Source organism: Vulpes lagopus, chromosome 1, assembly GCF_018345385.1.
Source record: "Vulpes lagopus strain Blue_001 chromosome 1, ASM1834538v1, whole genome shotgun sequence".
NCBI lineage: Eukaryota > Metazoa > Chordata > Mammalia > Carnivora > Canidae > Vulpes > Vulpes lagopus.
The window spans coordinates 121,595,144-121,612,181 of NC_054824.1; the positions used below are offsets into that span (position 1 = coordinate 121,595,144).

General features: G+C 42.1%; 1 protein-coding gene across 1 annotated transcript in view; it reads left to right on the forward strand.

The window, feature by feature from the left end:
- LAMA3 (laminin subunit alpha 3) overlaps positions 1-17,038 on the forward strand; it is a 249,718-nt gene that overhangs the window by 151,477 nt on the left and 81,203 nt on the right. Inside the window, exons 33-37 of the mRNA XM_041769356.1 lie at positions 7,888-8,032; positions 8,712-8,852; positions 10,204-10,365; positions 12,626-12,724; positions 15,357-15,440. Of these exons, the coding sequence (XP_041625290.1) occupies positions 7,888-8,032; positions 8,712-8,852; positions 10,204-10,365; positions 12,626-12,724; positions 15,357-15,440 (631 nt within the window). The remainder of the gene's footprint in view (positions 1-7,887; positions 8,033-8,711; positions 8,853-10,203; positions 10,366-12,625; positions 12,725-15,356; positions 15,441-17,038) is intronic.

Genomic DNA, 17,038 nt, shown 5'->3' on the forward strand with positions numbered 1-17,038 from the left:
GAGTGCTCTCTCTCAAATAAATCTATAAAATCTTAAAAAAAAAAAAAAGACCAAAAGAACAGGTTCCATTTGAATAGCAGAATAAGAAATGTATAACCTGAGAATGAAAAACTCCATGAAGGGCAGAAGAGGAAGATAATCATGAATGGAACAGTTACTAGGGAGTAGGAGTCCTGGCAGAGGATGGAGCCCAGTGTTCTGTAGTGGCCTCAGGCACATCGGAAGAAACTTGGAGCCCTAAATACTGAAAACATTATAGTATTTCCCTATATAACTAAAATAAAAACAAAGCCACAAAAATAAGTATAAGGCAGACCAACAGAGTTCTGTTTTTCCATAATGACTACTTCAGTTTTTCTATTGAAAGCAGAACATACCAGTGAAGAGTTTGGGGCTGGGATGGAAGTTTGGGAATAGGTTAGGGTAATGAGGACCCCAAAGAGTAAGCGTGGACACACACCTGCAAGGTACTCCCAGCAGGTGTGGGTTCTGCAGGAGTACCTTTGTTGAATTGTAGGAGGCAAAGGAACCAAGGAGATGGAGAAGCAGTTTTCAGGCAGGAGACAGGAATTTTCTGTCTGCAAAATAATGGAGAATTTTAAAAAGGAGTAACCAGTCAACAGAATAAATTGCTGTAAACAGAACCTCACACATGGTTTCTGAATGCCGCTGCCACAGAAAAAGGAATTTAAGAATTCTTTAAAAATTGTAAAAATGCATTGAGGCACCATCTGTGACAAATAAATAGATTTACTATAGGATTTTAGGTCAAAATTGTAAGAGGTGTTTAAAATTTTTCACTAGCCAATGACAATTCAGTAGATTAGAAAAGTCCTAACTCAGGACCAAGGCATGCTATACAGTTTTACCCAAACCCAAGAAGACATCAGTAGGAATGGATTCTCACTGGCCTGTATCGCACCCAAACCAATAGGCAAAATTGTTTATCTTCACATTACAAAGAGACTGTAATAACCTGATGGGATGACATATCTCTCCACGATCAAAGTAGATTTGTCATGAAAGGGTCCTTTAACAGATAATGTAAGAAAAACTTTCAGTTTATTACGACTATAAATTACACAAGTCGCTTGTGGTAATTCCACTGTTGATGTTGAAAAGGCTTTTGATTACTCAAAGAGTTATTTCTTTAGAAAATATTAGAAGAAAGAATGCTCCTCCCCGACCCTCAAATGAAACTTCCTAACAAAAATTAAGATTGTGTTTAGAGGAACCTAACGAGTTCATGTGAAAGAATTGGTCAAAGAGACCTGAAACTTGCAACAAAAAGAAAAACACATTCTTTTCTCCATGATACAACAGACTTTCTTGCAGTTGTTTGTACAAATTGTCACAGATCTCAAAGCTGAAAAATTGGAATTTTCGAATTTTATTTCACTCTTTTAGGGGTTCAAGTTTATCATACTATAAGAAAATAAAACAGTTTTGAATATTAATCTACTTTAAAATAAGTTACAAAATAATTGCAGCAATCCACAGTATTCAATCTCTACTTAATTAAAATTGCTGTAATTTTTGAAGCAATTGGGAATAAATTAGGTTGGGGCCATAAATCTGCGCCCTCAACTCACCTTTGTCATAAATTAGCTAGAAGACTGGGCAAGTTACTCTGCTTTCCTGGGTGTCAGCTTCCTAATCCATTAATTGTTTGGTAAAATTATTTCTACCTGCCTTCCTGAAGTCCTATTCTATTTCCTCTTTAATCTCTGATTGTAACACACAAAATATTGCAAAGTTATTTTGTATAGATGCCAAGAAATCCATTATTTTGTCCAATGCTAGACTGAGGTCCTAAAGATGCTTGTATTGATCAAGATTTTGTTTTTAACAGCAAGACTAATTCAATCTGATATAAGACTGATGAAAAAATACCTTTACCTTGCTTTTAATAATGGAAAATTATGTCATCAGATTCTATGAATAAACAAAAGGACTAGAATATCCTCAGAAGATTCTGTCAATCATTGACAGATAAGAAGCTGGAAATCATTGCTTTAATAAGCTAGCATGATGGCAACCACTTTCAGGCTATATTGAGATCAGCTAAAGGAGATGGTAATCCACCTGAATTTTCAGTCAAGCCACTTGTACAAATGTGCCTTTTCAGAAGGACAATACCCATGAAGTGCCTTTTGGGGGGGACTTCTGTCTCTGCACATCCTCACAGATTTATTAAATGTTTGTGTTAGAGAAATAAAATATCCACAAAGGTCATAGACTTGGCATTTTTGGAACAGAAGTGCTTCCAGCTAGGTATAGTTCCATCAACCCTACTGACTTGAAGAAGCAATTCCTTTGATGCACTTCATTGATTAATAGGAATAGTAAATTCCAGGCATTATGGGGGACACAGTGGCGAGCAAGGCAGATGGGGCTCTTGCCATAGGGATGGAGCCCAGAGTTCTTACCTACGTTTTCTGTCTTCTTTCATCTTCTGTAACACCAGTGTCTTTCTCCATATCTCTCTGAATGATCATTCTTTGGCTATGTCACTGGTTCAGTCTACTGCCGAGTGAGAGGAGGTGTGGTATTAGTTTGCACAACGTTGCATCTGTTACCTCCACTCACTGTCTGGGTGATCTGAGTACAGTTCTTCTCTGTATGCCTCATTTCTTCATCCACAAAATAGAGATGCTAGAGGCACCTACCTCATAAAGTTCTTTAGAAGATTATGCTGTATAGAAGACCTTAGAGCAGTACCTGACCCTCACTAGCATCCAGTAAGTATTAGTTATTATTATTATTATTTGCCAAGTACTTGGATGTCTGCCTTCTTCCCTCTATACTTTGTCCCCCTGAAGCCCCGCCCATTCTCGTGCTTTAACCACCCCCACTCCTGGATAATTTCAGATCCAGAGCTCTGGTCCTGACCCTTGATGGCTGACTTATCCCCACCTTCATTGAAAATAATTGCAACCTGGCTTCTTTTATTGACTTTATTTAGGGGACCTTGGACAAGTCCTCTAAACTCTTTGAGCACCTGTCTCCTCACATGTATTATGAAGCATTAGATTAGATGATCTTTAAGGGTCCTTACAACTCCAAAATTCTTTCAACTCTGATTCCATAGCTGAAACCCATGCCATTGTCTTGCCTTTCAAACCATTTCTCTCTTTTGAATTTTTAAAAAAATTCTATTTACCAGTGACTGTCTCTTCCCAGTCCCTAAGGCCTGAAATCCTAGTATCATCTTAAAATCAACCCTTTTTACCTACAGTCAATCAGGTGTCAACTTTTGAAAAGGTATATTATCTCCTTCCCCTTTCTTTCCATGGCTCTCTGCTTTCTGCTGCCACCTTGGTTGAGTTCTTTTACCACACCCCCATGTTTGAATGATATCAGTGGTCTGCTAATTGACCTTCCTTTTCTAGGTTTATGCATGCGCTCATTCATTCCCTTTTTTTTAAATTTTGGCCCCTTAATTGAAAAGGAATATGCCGAGTATAAAATTATCCTGGGATTTAAAAATCTATTTTCCCCATAATTTTGTCACTAATATATAGAACTATTAATCTAGGCTACAGAATTTGGTGCCTATAGGTTTATGATCTTATCTTCTTGGTATTTTCTTAAAACTAGGATGAAACATTTTTCTCAGTTACTGTGATTTTTTATTTTTGCCTTAAATTCTATTTTGTCAGATACCAATATATTTTATGGCTCAGACCATATCTAGCACCTACTCCAGTTTGGGTCCTGTGTCTCATGCAGAAGGCACACATGCCTCCTAACAAGAGATCCTGTGCTAAGCCCTAATGGCAGTGTGGAATGGTGAGGGCCAGATTGTGTGCAGTCTGCCTGAGGGCACGTGGGTCCACCAGGTACCACTTCCATCATATCACTCTGCACAAGAACCTGTCTCAACTCCCTGATGGGATAAAGGACAGCTTTCATGGTAATATGGTACCCACCTACCCAAACTTAAGCTTTTCTTCAGCTTTCTTCTATGGCTTGGTTTTTTTACTTTCTCTAAATGCTTTGCATATGTTCAGTTCTCCAGGTATCAATTCTCCTTCCCCCTCTTCTGTTACCCCCAAATTCTGCATATCCTTCAAGGATTATGTGTGAAAAGAACAAACTCAAAGAAGTCATGGAGCCTTCTGTGAGGCCACAGGGACTTCCTCATGATCTCAGTGCCTCAAGCTAGTTTGATAGTCAGCCATCCTATGTCTCCCGTGATTACCTCACTTTCTGCATCTCTATGTCCTATGTTCTTAGTGGAAAATGTGCCAAGGTCAAGATCGACTTACTCTATTTTGTCCTTTCCCTCCTGCATTCCCTAACACAAGGATATGTGTATAGGAAGCACTTAATAGTTATTGAAGGAATCAATGAATGAAGAAGGTAGACTTTGGATTCTGGATTGCAACCAGAATTGATATGTGATATTAAGAGACCCATTATAATGAGCAAAGGGTAGAGTTCACTCTAACATCTGATTTTCTAGTTGTTTGTGCAACATGGCGAGCGCCCACACATGCGCAGATGTTATTATGTAAGGTTTGGCCATGAGCCTATTGCTTTGGAGATGAATCCACTTGACCTGCACCCCCAGAGCTGCCATTCTACACCTACAGGCAGCTTTTGCTGGAAACTTCCTGCCTTTGCAGTGAGGGCAGTTCCTTAGGCAGCAGAATATCTCTCTGGAGAAATGTGTCAAGGTCAGGCTGACTTTAGGTAGTTTTTAAGAGATATCCAGCCAGACTTTACAGAAGAAGTTTCCTTTTTATTCCCTGTTGTCATGGCACCACCAAAAAGTCCTTTGGTTGCTTGGTTTTTTTCGCACGGGATTCATATGCTCAGTGCTCAGGAATCATGATACTATATTCTCTGTGTTTTCGTTAACCACTCCCTGTCTGTCTCATCTGGGGGTCTCAGGGTCAGCTCACAGGTCCCCACTCTTCTTACTCTGCCCAGCTTTTCGCTTTTTCTTATCCATTCTCTATGTGCTCCATTGCTACATGCGTGCAAAGTGGGATCCAGAGCTTTACCTTACGTCCCTGACGTTGCCACATGCCCTCAGCCCACCTGTCCTTGCCACCACATCTCACAGCATTCTGAAATAAAGAGGCAAGGAATGATTTTGCTTCCATTTCTCCTTGTCTCAAGAAGCAGCTTCTACAGCTGCCCTCCCTGCAAAACACTCCAGCTCCTTTCTTTTCCACTCAAGTGACAATATAAAAAGTAGGCTCCTGTCTACCTGTCTTGGCTTTCAAGGCCTGGCTCCAGGGCATTTGCACCACTCTCAGCCTTGTCCACCCATGGCATTCAGCATCTGAGTGGCTCCTTTGGCACCAGCATTCAGTTAAGGTATCTATAAGCCAGAAGCACTGCATGTTTGCTAAAAGAAACATGGACTTTGGTTCGACAAGCTGCCCTTGCAACAATAGCACTGCCTGTGCACAGTGTCCTTCCCTCCCAGCCAGCTAAGAGGAGCAGAGCCTACACAGTCTAAGGCCATCTCCAAGCTTCTCTTATGATCACACTTTTCTTTTTCTGACAATTTTAGTTGGGCAGGGCTGTCTGTACCCTCTTCTTTCTTAACTCTAGACCACTAGAGTCTTATGTGCCACCGTCACTGCTCCCTCCCAAAATAGGGAGTTATCCAGTAACAGTCATTTTTTTTTGCTGGGTTGTCTGATTGCATTTAGTCTGAGATTCACAAGAAGAGAGCAGGTATTATCCATCAGGGCCTAGGAACCCTCTGATAGTGAATGTAAATTTGTGTGCGTTGGAGAGAATATGAATGAATGAATGAATGAATGAATGAAGCCTGTGAGTGACCCATAGTTTATCCAGCTTCCCGGAAGAGTCTCTGACCCCTTTCCAAAGTTTCCATCCACCGCAGCGGAGTGATCACTTTAAGCAGAGTGGTGGCACTTTCCATTTGCACCAGGGGCCTGGTGATTCAGAGAATACTGGCTTCCTTATGAAAAGAATTTCTTCAGGTATCAGGTGGGGAGGAAGACAGAGGGGATGGGGTTGAAACTGAAATGATATTTGACCTGCCAGTAGGCCTTGCAGGTAAAACTGACTGTCTTTTTGGGTGTGCTGAGTGAGATAAAGGGAGTCCCACTAGCTCCCCTTAGCCAACGCCATAGTAAGAATAATAATAGCAAATTCTTGTATGTGTGCATGGCCCTGTTCTAAGGCTTTTCCAGATATTATTTTATTTAATTTTCACAATAATTCTACAAAGTTGAATTTATGATCTCCGTGTTTACAGAGAAGTAAACTCAGCTGTAGAGAGGTTAATTTGCTCAAGGTCTATATCCAGTAAGTAGCCAAGTTGGGATTCAGAGGTAAGCTGCCTGCCTCAAGCGTGTGTTCTTTTTTTTTTTTTAATTTTAGATTTTATTTATTTATTAATGTGAGACACACACGGAGGGGGAGAGAGAGAGACACACACACACAGGCAGAGGGAGAAGCAGGCTCCATGCAGGGAGCCTGATGTGGGACTCGATCCCGGGTCTCCAGGACCACACCCCAGGCTGCAGGCGGCGCTAAACCGCTGCGCCACCGGGGCTGCCCCAAGCGTGTGTTCTTAATTCAACACAAAATTCTGTACTTGGTTCTAAGCAGATATTTTATATAAGACAAACTTAGTGGGAAATAAAGTTAGATTTTTCTTTTTCAGGATGGTCCCTTGGGTAAAATATTTTAATAGGTATTGTGGGCAAGTTAACGATAAAATATTTCATATCAGATTATCCTCCCAATGTTCTGATATAAAGCACATTTCCTAGTACTCTCTTTAGAAGCACAAAGAAAAGATCAGCGTGTGGTTTCCACCAGGCATCCACCATGGAACTCAGTGATTGAGCTACGAAGGAAGCCTGGTGCCCACTTCCTCTTCTCTCTTCACCTGGTGGGGTGGTGAGCTTCTTAGTTCTGCTGGCAGCTCACTGCTCTTCTCTCTCTGTCAGCCTGTGTTTTCCCCTCCCCTCTTGTGGTTCAAGTGCACAAGCATGTGGATGGCTCCCCCCTCCCTGCAGAGCCCTCCTTAGAGCCCAGGCACAGGGTTGCTTGCTGCTTGCTGGACTCCCTGCCAGCCTTGCCCACTCCAGCATCCACTCCAGTGCTCAGGCAGGATGACGAGGGTCTTCCTTGCCTTCCCCCCACTTCTGTCTCCTCATCCAGAACATTATAAGCCCCAGCAACCTCACCCCAAAATAGCTTGGGACCCATCCCTTGTCTCCATCCCAAATGTCTTTGCCTACTTTAGCCCCTTCTTCCTCTTGACTAAACAGCTGGCTGAGGAATTGATCATCTTGATTCCACCCACCCCCACACACCCAACCACACTCTTTCCTGCTTAAAGCTTTTCAAGATGGTGATTCCTTGTCCGAGAGCTTGCCATGTGCCAGGTGCAACCTCATCTACCTCCACAGGGGTCCTGGGAGGCAGCAGCTAGCATATCCCCTCTCACAGATGAGAAAATGAGGCCTTAGCAAGTTAATAAGATGCTGTATCTGTCGTGTTCCAGAGCTGATCAGTACTCTGGCCAGAGGGTCTTCAGTGCACAGCACTCAGCCACCTCACTCCATTGCCCCTGAACAGTGTCACAATGGCCAGCATCTCCATCCACATGGGCTGCCTCCCTCTTCAGTTCATGGGCCAGCTTTCTCCACTCATACCTGTGCTCCACACACACACACACACACACCAGGCGGTTCCCCTCTGGTCCTTCTGTCTGGAACACCCACCCCCACTCCTACCCCATGACACTTTGTCCTTTTAGGCTCAGCTCAGGCATCACTGCCCCCAGGGAAGCGGGGTCACAGTTGCTCTGCTACAATGCAGGTGGACTTCAGAACCGTGCAGGAAGGATGATAAAAACTTCTGCTTCCTTGACTTTGAATACAGGTGCAAGCCCAGAATCACAGGGCGGCAGTGTGACCGGTGTGCTTCCGGGTTTTATCACTTCCCTGAGTGCATTCCCTGCCATTGCAACAAGGATGGGACCGAATCAGGAGTCTGTGATCCAGGGACCGGAGTTTGCCTCTGCAAGGTAAGATGGAACGAGCCATGACAGAGACATCAGCCACTGTCAGTGAGGAAGTTCTTCATGTTGAGTCAATATATACAAATATGTGGGAAGTGGGATTGACCTGAAATAGATTTCCACAATGCATGTAGCATTTAATGGTTACTAGCTCATTTGATAGAAACAGAAGGGAAAGCCCCTCTTACCCTTTGGAGAATCACAAAACAGGTATGGACCCATTCCAGAGAAGTTGACACAACCCTTAGTTTACAATTTTAAGAGGTTCATAGGTGCCCTGGAAGCTTATTTCCAGCTTATGGACCCCAGGTTAATAATAATCTGCTCCAAAGGGTTCTGCTAAGTGGTATGAGAATTCCTAAGTCCCAGCAGTTGTTTGAGATGGTGGTAAGTGGGATGAACCAGGCCCGCCTATATTGTGAATCCACATGGTTCTATTTCTCTACCTTCAAGATGCCAAGGGGCATCTTGTGAAATTGAGCAAATTCTCTCTTTCACTTGAGCGTGGTAGAAGGGTTTAAACAATTAATGTGATAGAAAAGCTTATCAGTTACATAGCTTTTCTTGTTTTGTTAGCGTCTATGTCGTAAGGTCTTATATTGGCATCTAATTTGTGTAAGTACCTAATCGCAATCAGTGAAGTTTTAGAAGAAGTGATCTCTTGTTTCGTGTTTTGTTTCAATAGGAGAATGTGGAGGGTACAGAGTGTAATGTGTGTCGAGAAGGATCATTCTACTTGGACCCAGCAAATCCCAAGGGTTGTACCAGCTGCTTTTGTTTTGGAATAAATAGTCATTGTCACAGTACCCATAAAAGAAGAGCTAAGGTATGCAAGAGATTAGGATTTTTGTTTTTATTTGGTACCTCTGACTGGGGGAAGAAGTGGATTGTCATGAAGTATGAAGGGCTTGTGGAGATTTTATATCTTATTTTGTTGAAGTGTTAAGCTTCGCTCTCGCCATTCCTCAGCACACAGTGTTTTTTACACAGATGTTCTCATGCTCATTCCCTCAGTCTTTCAGGTCTGCTGAGTGTTTTGGACTCAGTAGGGTCTTCCCTCACCACTCCCTATGGAGTAGCTGCCCCTGGTCACTCTATGGGCTCACCCTTCTTTGTATACTCTACAGCATTTATCCCTCCCTGACATATTATGCACTTAGTTCTAGAAATTTTTAATTATATATCTTCCCCCAACATTAGCATGTAAGCTCCTAATACATTCCTGATACCTACAACAGGATCCAGAATATAGTAGGTGCTCACTAAACACTCATCAGCTAAATGGAGTTGGTCCTTCTTCCCTCTCACTTCTTCTTATTTGCTTATTTTCTTTCTGTTTTACTTTATGTCTCTCCTGTTTTACATGAATATTTAAGTTAAATTTCTAAATTATTTACATGGGTTTTTATTTATTATTTATTTTTATTGGAGTTCAATTTGCCAACATCTACCACAACACCCAGTGCTATGTGGGTTTTTAAATTAGCTCCACAAAACAAAAACTTTTGATGCCTTCATTATTACATGAACCAGCAGTCTCATGCTTGTTTTCTTTGTATGAGTAATGTCTTACATCCAACAAGTATTCAAGGAGAGGTTATTTTATGTATTTCATTCCCAAAAGGAATGTAGGCTTGTAGTTGAGGAAAAAAATTACTTCACAAATCCACAGAAAAGTTCTACCTCCAGGGGAACCCAGAAGCATTATTCCTAACCAATGTCTTATCAGTTCCTTCTTTCTCCCCCTTATCATTTAACTCTTGGCTTCCTTTTTATGATCAGGGAAATACTTGGTTATGAGGATTTATTTAGAGAAAAATAATGATAGCAGGCCACTGTATTCCACCTCACATTTGCTCTCTAAGGAGTTCATCATTAAAATGGTCTCACCATCCTTGTTAGTATTCCCACACTTACTAAATGTCAAGAACCAGGATGTGTGCTGGGATACAGAGATAAATCCCACATACATATGGTCACTGCTGTCTGAGAACTCCTAGTTGTGATGGGTCAATGGGAGGCAGTGCTGGGTGAGGGTTCTGAAGCTCTAGAGGAGGCATATAATGGAAGCCTCTGGAGCAAGGTGGCCGCCCCATGGTTCTTTCTATTCTGCATAATTCAGCCATCACTAGAGAAGCTACAGGCACACATTTCCAACCTTTGCTCTTGTGTTCCAGTTTGTGGATATGATGGGTTGGCGCCTGGAGACGGTGGACAGAACCCACATCCCTGTCTCATTCAACCCGGGCAGCAGCAGTGTGGTTGCAGATCTCCAGGAGCTGCCCTCAACGGTCCACAGTGCATCCTGGGTGGCACCTCCTTCCTACCTGGGAGACAAGGTAAGGACATCCTGTTGTTCTCCTGAGCCCTCGCTGGACCTCCTTCATCACTGCGTCAGCATCATTTCCTGTCTGGAAGGAAGCATCAATAAGTTCAGGTTACTAAAACTGATGAAATTAGATTAGCTACAGATGCAGAAAAGATGCTGTCCTCCCCTGGGAGGAACCTGGTGTGAATGACCCTCATGTACCCCCACCTGTATGAGCTCTCCAGCAAAGGAAATCATGCACCCTGTTTTTCTCCATTTTTGCTAAACCGTTTAAATAAGATCTGTTGCAGATGGGACATATGTGCTTTTAAATGCCAAAGCTAAGAATTCTTTGTTTTAAAGCAGAAGAAAGGTTTTCCTTGTCAGGAAAACAAAAGCTGAAAAGTGACTCACGAGCTTATTAAAAGAAGCACCAGATCCAGTGGCAGCTCGGCTGTCATTAGCAGAATCACATGCAGTTAGTGAGACACTCCTCGGAGAGCTTACAAACGGGTTGCTCTTCCTTTCCTGCATAGATTGTCATAGCCTGGCCCACTACACTCCTTTCCGAGGACAGAAGTTGGGCTTCTGTAGAGACATCGTCAGGTAACATATGTACCTGGTAGCAGAGGATAGAATATTAGAGAAGGTATAAAATTCATAGGGCCCAGCTCAGGTGGCACCATAGTCTCTTAGAATCACTAAGTATTAGGGTTTTGTCAGCCTGAGGTCTCTAATTCTATCTCCTGGTTGAAGGACTTTGGGTTTTGGCCTTTGAGTGTGGGGAATGTTGCTCCTCTCATCTATCCCTCTCCTACACGTAACGTCCATCTTCACCTCCACATGGTGAGCCCACGTATGGCTTATCTAGTACTATGCAAACAATTACCCCAGAACCGTGCAGCTTAAAGCAACAGTCATCTTGCCCAGTTTCTGTGGATCAGGAGTTGAAAAGTGGATGGATGCTCAGAGGGTTGTGAGCAAGATGTCAGACAGCACCGGAGTCACTAGAACTGGGGGTCCATTTCCAAGCTCAGTCAGGTGATTGTCACAGGCAATTCCATTCCTCGCTGGCTGCTGAGCCAGGGTGTCAGGGTCTCATCACATGAGGCCTCCAGGCGCCACCTGAGGGTCCTCGTAACATGACATCTGGCTTCCTCTAAAGTAATGGATAGAGAGAGAAAGAGGGGGGAGAGAGAAAAAAAAACACCTCAAAACAGAAACCACAATCTTTCTATGACCTAATTTCAGAAGTAACATACCCTTGCTTCTTGCCATGTACTATTCATTAGAAGCCAGTCACCAAGTCCAGCCCACACTCGAGGAGGAGATTTAAGCTCCCCCTCTTGAAGACAAGAATATCAGGAATTTGTGGACATATTTTTAAAACCACCTTAGCCCATCAGAAAGGCCATATTTAATCTCCAAAGGATGATTTAAGATGTTACCCCGGAATACTTCTAGACTCTAAGATCATAACCCTGTGACTTCGTCAGGTTATGGATTCTAGGGAAGTTCACTGAATCAAGGGCTCAGAAATGCTGTTCTCTCTCCCCTGCTCCATGTTATTTGTGTTTTTCAAGAGGGCATTTTGCCCTGCCCCACTCGGAAGTGATATCGCCTCTTATTTTCATCTCTCAATTACTCCTTTCTTGATCGGTTTTTGCTTTATGGGTCACAAGTATAAACACCAGAGGTGAAGTTGCTATCACAAAATCATGACCTCATGCCTCCATCATGATCGTGCTGCTAAGGTGACATTGAGAAAAGGTCCCTATACACTTGCTGGAGCAATCAGACATGGCTTAGGTACCAGGGAATGTGTGATCATGTAGGAAATATTCACCATCTGCTCTCAGGGGGAGTTTTTTTAAAAAATTATTTTTAGAGGTTCATTTTGTGACTGATAGATATTAACCAATTCTCTCAGTTAAATAAGAAACCAATGGTCTACATTGGGATAGCTCTAGATTAAATGAACACTGGTTTAGTGGTCATCTAGAATAGAAGGATCTTACTTGTATCTGTGTGACTGATATTTTTCTTTTTAACAGAAGCATCTTCTTGCTTATAAAACTCAGTCGTGTTCGTGCTAAACATTTTAAGTAATATAAAATGGTACAAAGTAGAAAGTTAAAATACCATCTTCAATTCTTCACTCTCAAGATGACCACTAAGAGGTGGATTGTATCTTTCCAGATCTATGTGCCTGTGTGCTTTTTAAGTGGGCTAATGTTGCCATAGGCTCTTCTAATGCTTATGCTCTTCTTGATCTATAATTGCAATTTTAGGTTTCTTCATATGGTGGTTACCTCACCTATCAAATCAAGTCCTTTGGCCTACCTGGTGACATGGTTCTTCTGGAAAAGAAGCCAGATGTGCAGCTCACTGTAGGTATCAGAGTGCAGCCTGAGGGGCTGGAAGTGGCAATTGCAGTTGGTTGCTGATCCAGTTTTGGGACATCTTAATAAATGGCCTATAAAAGATTAGATTAAGTCATTTCCAATATTTTGTAGAAATTGAAAGGGAAGTTGAGAGCAGGTAAGCCCCCCTCAGGATCCTGCTTCCCCTGGTCATCTAGCCCTCATGGCTTCTCTTCTGTCTCCTCCCAAGGAATGTCACTGTATCTCACACTTGCTTCTGATAAGTTATTGCTTCATGTTAAATTTTGTTGAATGTCTCAATATTTTTTAAGAAGATTTTATTTATTTATTCATCAGAGACAGATAGAGGCAGAGACATATGAAGAGGGAGAAGCAGGCTCCTGTGGGGAGCCCGATATGGGACTCAATCCTAGGATCCCGGGATCATGACCTGAGCCAAAGGCAGACGCTCAACCCCTGAGCCACCCAGGTGTCACCATTGTCTCCATCTCTCAATTTTAGTCTCACAGTAGCTTTTGAGACCCTCCTGTTGGCAAGGTTCATTGCTGGGCTCAGAAAGGACAGGTGATCCCTGTCCTTCACAAAAGCATAATCTAAGAGGGGAAGTAGAAGAAATATGCACATAGCTACAATCCACTGAACAATATGCATTTGAGGTGAAGTTTGAACAGTCTTGTGACTCTGTGAGAGCTGGGATCCAAGTGGGGGCTTACGTGGTTGAGAAGCCCTCAGAAGGCTTCATGGAAAAGGTTAATTTTGAGCCAGACCTTTAAGCATGGGCATGGCAAGAGCACCCTTCCAGGGGCAAAGAATAATATAAGTCAAGGCAGGGACACCTGGGTGGCTCAGTGGTTGAACGTTTGCCTTTGGCACAGGGTGTGATCCTGGAGTCCTGGGATCGAGTCCTGCAGCGGGCTTCCCACAGGGACCCTCCTTCTCCCTTTGCCTATGTCTCTGCCTCTCTCTGTGTGTCTCTCATGAATAAATAGATAAATCTTAAAAAAAAAAAAAAAAAAAAAGATAAGCCAAGGCAGAGGGCAGTGCACAAGGAACGACCTGTCCAACCAGGCTGTATTATCAGTGATTCTCAAGTCATAGGAAACAAGTCAGGAAGGGTTGGAAAGAAAAAAGATGTTTAATACTGTGCTAAGGAATTTGAGTTTATGTAGATAGTAGGGAGCCAGTTTGATTTTTTTGAGAAGAGAAGAAAAGCGGCACCTACATACTATAGACCAGCCATGTAATCTAGAACTGTAATCTAGAAAATTCCTTGAGGGTGGGGTCAATGTCACATTCTGCTTTGAATCTCCCACAGTGCAGGGTCCAGTCTCTTAAACACAGGTTGAGGACCCTGAGTCTTAACTTGACTCTGTTTCTGGTTTTTGTGCTGTGGTTAATGCAGTGCAATGACGGCTTCCTGAAGGTTTCCGTTTGTGTGTCATTCATGGTAAAATAGGGACTAGCAAGCAAGTCTCACACATCTTGTCACAGCTGAGAGCCTTGCATTCTGGTTGATTTTTGTGTTTAGGCACTGCTGTGTTGTGTTTTGTTTTTGCTGGCACCCAAATTTGTTGAACCGTTGTTTTAAAAACTACAAGGAAACTTTGTAAAACATCTTGGAAATGAAGCATCAAAGATTTTAGAGGAAAAATAGCTCCACAATAAAAATACCATCCTGACAGTGCTGTCTTTCAGTTTCCTATTTTTTCAGAACATCTCAAGTTTGGGCCATTAGTATACCAGTATTTATTGCCAAAGAGTTTATTATGCAGGTGGTTGGAATTCACAGAGAAGTGATGACCAGAATTTCTTCTCAATTTTACCTCCAAACATGGAAAATAATTTAGGCTTATGAAACATTCACTCTGCTGCTTTGTTCCAAACCACTGTAATTAAAAACCCATAGGGCATGTTTCTTAAAGTTTTCAATGATTTGTGATCACAGATAATGGTCTTCTTTCTGAAACCCCAGCACTAGTGTATGGAACCCTTTTGGGCTTAGGGCTATAGCAAAAGAGCCAGGGCTTTTGTGTGTGAGTTTGGGGTGGAGGTGTTGATGATGGGTGTTGACCTTATCATTGTGACCTATTAGAGCCCCTGCTATGGGGAGGGGAGTTCAGAGGTTGAGAGTGAGTAAGGCTGGAGCTCACAGAGAGTAGGGGGTGCAGGACTCTTCCTTCTCCACATGCTCTGAGGCTCCCTGTCTATGCAGCCTGCACTGCCCTGCCAGTCTTTCTGCCCACCATGCCCTCCTCATGGACTCACCCACCAAAGCAGTTTCTTACTACTACACTCTAGGTCCTGTCAGCAATAATGGAAATGCACCTCATACATTGACTGCAACACATGGTTTTGGTGAAATTTAATTAATTAATTAGTCAATTAATTAATTAAGGAAAGAAACCCGTCTTTTTAGCCACATTCAGTCAGGGAGATTTTCCTGGTTTTTTATTTGTGAACCTGCACTGCATTAGGTATTATTTTTGTTTCCATTCACTAATCCTTTTGCCAGGCCATTCATTTCACTATTTAGTAGAATCAGGCATTCCACATAATGCAGATCCATAGAAATTTTGTTCTTATCAATGATAAGCCTCAGAATATCTCAACCATGGCATTCGTGTTTTTCTTTACACAGGGCCAGCACATGTCCATCATCTATGAGGAACCAAATAACCCCCGACCAGACAGGCTGTATCATGTGCGTGTGCAGGTGGTGGAGGTAAAGGAAAAACAAACATAAAATCATTTTTGGTGATCCTTTTTTGTTCTATGACTAAGTTCTTTCAGGCAATGGTGATTTTTTTATTTTATAAATTTAAAATATTAATTATATTTATGTACTTATAGTTCACATATATAAATTTAAAATATAAATTATGTAAAACATACAGAGGTTCATCCTCACAGGGCTTTATTTGTACTATCTGTATGGCTCTTAGCACAGTCTCTTCCATTTTAGAGGTAATTATCTCTGTCTTATAAACCCTGTGAGCTTGTAAATGTTATGATACAACTCCCTCTCATCCTCATGCCTTCCTCAGTGGCCAATAAATGCTTGGGATGAATGGATAGAAAAGCCACAAAAATATCTAACACCAAAAGAAATAAGATTAATATAGATAAAAAAGGAAAGCTTATCAAATCATAAGACATTGTATTACATTTACTTGGTTATGACAACTTCTTTAAAATAGTGTTCCATTTGTTTTTTGTTTTTGTTTGTTTGTTTGTTTTTTTAAGGATTTTTAATTCATTTATGAGAGACACAGAGACAGGCAGAGACATAGGCAGAGTGAGAAGCAGGCTCCATGCAGGGAGCCCGATGTGGGACTCGATCCCAAGACTCCAGGGTCACGCCCTGAGCCAAAGACAGATGCTTAACCACTGAGCTACCCAAGCATCCCAATAGTGTTCCATTTGTATTATTAAATATGTCCAATACCTCAGGGTGATACTTTTCAAGCACTTTGAACTTGTAGATATATTTTAACATATCTGTACAGGTCCAACCATACAATGGAATACTATTTGGCAATAAATGAAACAAAGTATCAATACCTAGGATAACATGGATGAACCCCAAAAGTAATATACTGAGTGAAAGAAGCAAGACAGACCACACATACTGTGTGATTCTATCCATATGAGAGTGGCCATGCCAGCAAAAATGGTGGGGTAGGAACCTCCAGAAATTCTCTCCTTCATTAAAGCAATGAGAAAACTGGCAAAAATGGTTAGAATGAACTATTTAGAACTCTGGAAATTGACCATAGACTTGCAGCAATCTGAAAAGTGTTTAATCAAGAAAAAATGACTGAATCTGTAAGAACCTCAGGCTCTGTGGCAGTCAGCTTGCTCTGTTCCCATCTGCCACCCCTGCCTGCACAGAAGCCTTGAAAACAAAAGCCCACCACCAAAGTGAAAACCAGTAGCCCGGCAGCCACCAAAAGAGATGGGGTGGCATTGGAGTTTATGCAGAGCCTCACTGCCAGAGAACTGTCATGATTTAACCTGTCTGAAGGTTTTCTGGAAGGTGCTACTTCCAAGGCTGTCTTTGTTTGACCAGACTTGTAGCTTTCCCCAAAATTAAAAGCTTTTTCCCTAGGGGTATTGATGAAGACATTTAGAGATAGTTGCTGAGCTTCATGGTTGGCCGAGGTGATGGATTATAGTTGGGACTAATTATAAGCTAATCACAAAACTTAAAATAAAAAGCTGGGAATTAGTTATCCATGGGGCTTTGGAAAGCTCCAACACAATCTTGGAAAGGTAGAAGGCTACACATACTCAGGACTGTGAGCATGTTCAAGAAAGGCC